General features: G+C 34.0%; 1 protein-coding gene across 1 annotated transcript in view; it reads right to left on the reverse strand.

Moving 5' to 3' along the window:
- LOC107655406 (uncharacterized) overlaps positions 1-6294 on the reverse strand; it is a 78383-nt gene that overhangs the window by 9292 nt on the left and 62797 nt on the right. The window contains exons 60-62 of the mRNA XM_016442888.1: positions 3230-3403; positions 2920-3090; positions 1590-1763 (exon numbers count right to left, since the gene is read on the reverse strand). Of these exons, the coding sequence (XP_016298374.1) occupies positions 1590-1763; positions 2920-3090; positions 3230-3403 (519 nt within the window). The remainder of the gene's footprint in view (positions 1-1589; positions 1764-2919; positions 3091-3229; positions 3404-6294) is intronic.

The following is a 6294-nucleotide window of genomic DNA, read 5'->3' on the forward strand; positions in this document are numbered from 1 at the left end:
CGCTTTTTTAGAACGATGAGCTTTGTAAAAATCGACGCGTTTCAAAAAGGCGGGGCATAGAGGAGAAACAATAATGTACATTATATGGAAAATAATGTGTTTTTTTAACCTTAAACAGCATAAACACATTGCATTACACCAAATACACAAAATAATGTTATTTTTAGCAACGTCATATGACCCCTTTAATATAAAGAGGGCCCAATACTTCCAAATCAAAGTATACATTTGAAACTTTTGTGAAATACTCACTGAAGTTTGTTAATTTGACAGTGTTTGTCCTCCAGTAGAGCAGCGAGATAATTCACTAATTTTATGTCAAGTTGATGTCCACTCAGATTCAGCTCTCTCAGAAGTAAGGGATTACTACCCATAATTCCAGTCACATACTGACAGGCTTCATCTGCAGCAGGACTCAAAAACCTGTGGAAGAGAAGATGAAGCAGGATTCAATTCAACAGAACTTGGTGTAATCAATAGTCAGTTTTTTAAAACAGCACAATTAGTTGTTGGAACAAAGTTAGTGAAATACAATTTATATGAATAATTCACCTCCATATCAGGTGAATTTTGTATCATTTGTATCATTATTTTGTATAATTTGATCATGACTCACCTCAGTTTTAGTTTACAGTTTTTATCCTGTAGTAAATCACTGAGCTGCTTCACTCCTGATTGTCCAGGATCATTTCCTGTGAGATCCAGCTCTATCAGGTGTGAAGGGTTTGATCTCAGAGCTGAAGCCAGAGCTTTATAACCTTCTTCAGTGATTTTGCAGTCTGAAAGTCTACAGAAAAGGGATTTGAAAATCAGATTGAAATTTATTATACAGTTAATATCACTTCAAAATAGAAATAATATCACTTTCTCTTCCTGATTAGTGAAGAAAAACAATTAAAAATGGTTGATTGATCTCACCTGAGTTTCTTCAGTGTGCAGTTTGTATCTTCTAATCCGTTCTGGAGTTTCTTCACTCCTGAATCCTGCAGATTATTGTTGCTCATGTCAAGTTCTTTCAGACTGGAGTTTGATCTCAGGACTGTAGCAAGAGCTGAACAGCTTTTCTCTGTCAGACCACACTTATGCAGACTAAAATGATGAACAGTAGAGGATGAATTTACCAGCACAAAGTTCTTGATTCCAACATTTAGTGATTACTGAGAATTACGTTTTTATTACCTGATGCTTTTAACATACTTATCTACAATAATAAATGAACACAATACTCACATCAGTGTGTTGAGTTTACAGTGTTTATCCTGCAGTAGAGCAGCGATCTGATTCACTCGTGTGTCTCCTAGTTTATGTTCACTCAGATTTAGGTCTCTTAGGAGTAACAGGTTTTTATCAAGAACTTCAGTCAGATATTTACAGGCTTCATCTGCAGCAGGACTTTGCAACAACCTGGACATAATAGAAGTACATTGATATTACCTGCCATACAGTGATTTATGTTCACAATGTTGTGCAAGAGACTAATTTCAGGGAGTCATTTCAAAGCTTATATAAACATCTTTTTGACAATTACATTTTTTTTAACCGAAAATATTTTTAGGACTGTTGAATGTTATTATTTTAATATCACTCACCTCAGTGTCTTCAGTTGACAGTCTGGATCCTGTAGTAAATAATTGAGCTGCTTCACTCCTGATTGTCCAGGATCATTTCCTGTGAGATCCAGCTCTATCAGGTGTGAAGGGTTTGATCTCAGAGCTGAAGCTAGAGCTTTATAACCTTCTTCAGTGATACTGCAATTTGAAATTCTAGAAAAAATAAAAACACAAAGTTAAATTAACATTGCAGCTGAGATTAATTCATCACTGTTATATTAATAAATATGACTAAATCACACTACAGCTTACCTTATCAGATATGCCACAGTTTTATTCTGCTAAGATTAATTTATTATATAATGATGACCAGGAATCTGTTATTGTTGAATATGTGTGGTTTGAGTTTGTTCTAAAGTTAATCTTAAATTTCGGTTATTAATTCATATAGGTTATTATAAAGGCCTGTTCACTCCAAGATGAAAGCAGGTAAAAGTGTGTGTGTGTGTGTGTGTGTGGGGTGGGGGGTAAAGCCCAACCCAAAGTTAAAATAACTAATTATTTATAATAAAACTAAAGCCCTAAGCTTTCACTTTCTTAATTACTGCAATGTATCAATACAAATACAATTATATGCCTCTAAGTTCTGCATACATTTAGTCTTCCATTCTGTTTCTTAAGGAATCAACTTAAAACATAGCATAAGGCTAAAACTGCACCTTATCTCTGCATTGAAAGCACATTATATGACACAGTTCTCATTACTTCATCAAAGAAATGTGCTGCACCTGAGACACAGATTACCTAGACAGAAGTCATTTTCACAAAAAGCTAAAAATTCATATTTAGTAAAATTTTGGACTTTAAGCTAGAGACCTAGCTTTAAAAAAAATAAATAAATATGGAACTTAATTATCAAGAGTAAAAACATTTTTTTTTGTCATTCAAAATCCATTTGGTTCACATCTGCAGGGGCATGACAGAGGAATAAATAAAGATAAACAGTTCTTACATGTTTTCAAACAGTTCATCCTATTTAACCAATCCTATCCATTTTTTTTATTGAATGGAATTTATTACCACTAAAGCTGCTCAATATCAATCTCCAATGCCTGTTCCTGATTCCCCTTCTGCTATTCAATGTCACTAAACCAAATAGTCTGTTTGTGAGCCACCAATTTATAGTTTAATGTATTGGCTGAGGGCATGTTAACAAAAAAGTGAGAATCTTATTGGTTGGCCAGCTTTCTTTACAGTTCAATGGAAAAAAGAACCCCTCTCCATAAAAAAAGAAAAAAAATCACACTGACATAATGTAAATGTTCGTGTCGGCTTAAATGAACAGCAGTTTATGGTGAAATGTACTCACCTGAGTATCTTCAGTTCACACACAGGATTCTTCAGTCCCTCACAGATCTCTTTGACTCCTGAGTCCAGCAGACGGCTGTTGTTCAGGTTCATCTCTTTCAGGATGGTTTTGGAGGAGAGAACAGTAGCTAGAACTGAACAGCTTTTCTCTGTCAGCTCACAATTATTAAGCCTGAACACACAAACATCATTATTTATTATTCAGTGCATATTCAACACATCAGATCAACAGTTCTTTATATCTGCTCACACGTCACTGACAGTATTTTGTAATCATAAAAGTTATAACGTATAAACTCATGCTCACTCACTTTATTGTCTCCAGTTTGCTATGAGAGTCCATCAAAAGAGCAGAGAGTTTCTCCCCATCCAGATCTCCTAATTTATCTTCACTCAGATCCAGTTCTGTCAGAAGTAATGGACTTATTTGCAGAACTTTAGTAAGATAGTCACACGCTTTCTCTGCAGCAGGACTTTTCAAAAACCTACAGGAAGTATAAGACAATTTTAGATTAGATAATCTTGTTGCAATTTTATACCATTTGCTGCTCCCATCCTGCTTACAGGTGGAGTTCAGCAAACACAGATCATCCCCACTAATATGTTTTCATAGTTAGTGTATTACTGTGATGTTGCTTTTGGTTTTTAGTTGTTCCTAGAGTTTGGAATTGGTTTCTAAAGCATTCCTTTTAGGTGTTAATTTTACAACCATAAACTAATGCTCACAGAAGGCTTTATACAGAATTTATTAAGAATTAATACAGAATGTTTTCTTTAATGAATAATTTTTTATAGATGTCAAATATATTTTTCATTTTGTACAGATTGAAGAGAATCTGTTATTAGTCAATATACGCGACACTTTTTTGGTATGTGAAAAATGGACTAAAAACACTAAAATTGTAGCGACAATCCCTACTAAATTGTAATGTTTAGAGGACATTATGTGATGTTTGAATATTTATTGCATTTGTGTAAATAAATTACTTAATTTATTGACAATTGCTTAACTTGTTTACCGTTTGAGGAATTATAAAATCTGTACCATTTTCATCAGTGCAGTAGAAGTGTAGCAATTGATTATTCTGTTAATGTGCTGTTAATACAATTAGTTTATGGCTTATGCAAACAAATTGTTATAAATCTGGGCCCGTATTCACAAAACATCTTAAGGCTAAAAGTAGCTCATAACGCGCCGATTTAGGAGAAAATCTTAAAAATAATGGGTGTGTCAGTCCTAAATGTAGGACTCCTAAATTTTTGCTCTAAGAGTGTTTCACTCCTAAGTCACTAAGACCAAGCCACAAACTATCCTTAAATGGATGTTGCTTGCCGGCAATCTGCCTCAGAATATAAATATTTCTGAAACATTTGATGATGGTTTACAAATGAGTGCTGTGACAAGTCTGTAATTATAACTGATCATTAATTAATTATTAGTCTATATTTATGATTATTACAAAGTCATCCAAACTGGCATCAAAACTACCCAAAATGTCCAAAATGAATCAAAATGATTGTGCATGACATTCTTTGAAGTATACAGTAGCCTATGCATGCGGTCATACAAACTCATTAGTGAAATCTCCTGAAAGCTGGCACCATTGCTCAGACTGGAATTTTCACTAGTAAATGAAGATTAAATAATCAAATAAATTGCTACTGAATTTGACAGTGATACCCTCCAGTGAGTTTATTTTCTACTTTTTTTTTTTTTTGTTGAAATATTTTATTGTATTTGGAAGCCACATCAAATATTAATTAGGATAAGCAATTCAAAAGACAAAGGCATATTTTCGCTCATTATGATTTTTTCCGTCGATACTGGAACACGCATGAACTAGGACCTATTTGACCTAATAAATAGGTATAGCTATAGCTTCAAATACATTGTGTAGGCTATATGGAAACATCTGGATTTGTGCCAAATGAGAGAGGTAGGATACGAGCCCAACTTTACCTTCAGTTTCGCTTTGTTTTGGCTTGTTTATAGCTTGGATTATATTATATAATTATAATATGGCTGCCGTCGCATCATCCAGGTGGATGCTGCACACTGGTGGTGGTTGAGGAGATTCCCTCCTTCTATGTAAAGCACTTTGGGTGCCCAGAAAAGCGCTATATAAATGTAAGGAATTATTATTATTATTATATAGCCTACTGCAATTATATTTATCCATTAGTATAAATATTATATAAATATTAGTATAAATATTTATCCACTTATAGCCTACGTGACTTCTCTTTTTTATTTTCCTCTCAAAAACGTAAAATTTATTTTTTGTGTGTTTTTAAAAAAAACATGCAAAAAACTAAAATAGGTGATTAATCGGTTAAAAATTGTTACTGTGGGTTAACAAATTTACATTAGTATTCTTATGCTTGGCTTCCCAGATAACAACAGAGTCTGGGCCAAATCTGGCTTACATTCAGCACTTCTGGCTTCATTCTGGCGTTGTTTTTTCATAGTCTTTGATGCAAATGTTTTTTTTTTTTCGTTTTCCTAATGTACGATGGATTCTGCCAGTTAAAAAAAAATCAGGCTTGTGTATTTATGACATCAATTACTACATTCTTTTTTCAGAAATTGAAGTAACTTTAAATGTTATTGTGTGTTTGTATAACCTACTTGTCATTTTTTTAACTATATACACCAAAACTATAGAGAGCTTCCAGTAGGTTGTTTTACGGAGCTGTCAACATGGATCCGACCGCCTGCAATCAGTTGACGAACATCCTATATATAATACTAGGCTATATGTTATTAAATTGTAGGCTATATATGAAGAGTTTGGTTCCAAAACGTGATAAACGCCATTTTTAGTATTGTATCTGGCCGGTATTGAAAAGTCAATTTTAAATTTTACGCAAAATGCGATATCCGCCAAGTTATTCTGTCATGTTTTCTCCCTTTCTTTCCAAACCGCGACAAACGCCAGTCTCCCTTCTCTGCAGAATGCGATATATCCGCTCAACCAATCACAGCGCACCATTCCACACACTCTAGACCAGGGGTGGCAAACGTCGGTCCTGGAGAGCCGCAGCCCTGCAGAGTTTCACTTCAACCCTAATCAAACACACCTGAACAAGCTAATCAAGGTCTGAACGGTTACTAGGTTTGGAGAAGAAAAAAAAACGTGTCATGGATTTATTGCATTTTGGGGAGAAAAAAATAATACAATTTTATAATAAATCTTTGAAAATCAAAATAGATTTATAGTGTTTTGGAACCAAACTCTTCACATATCAAATTATTTGACAAGTTTTGTGTTTGTGTTTTTCCCGTTTTATTCTTTGCATCTGAAAATTACTTCCACTACATAACTACACTAGTCTACGTAATTTAAATCAATTAATATTGAGAAACAAGCCCGCC

The sequence above is a fragment of the Sinocyclocheilus anshuiensis genome, unplaced genomic scaffold, assembly GCF_001515605.1.
Source record: "Sinocyclocheilus anshuiensis isolate Anshui unplaced genomic scaffold, SAMN03320099.WGS_v1.1 scaffold3346, whole genome shotgun sequence".
NCBI classification, from domain to species: Eukaryota; Metazoa; Chordata; class Actinopteri; order Cypriniformes; family Cyprinidae; genus Sinocyclocheilus; species Sinocyclocheilus anshuiensis.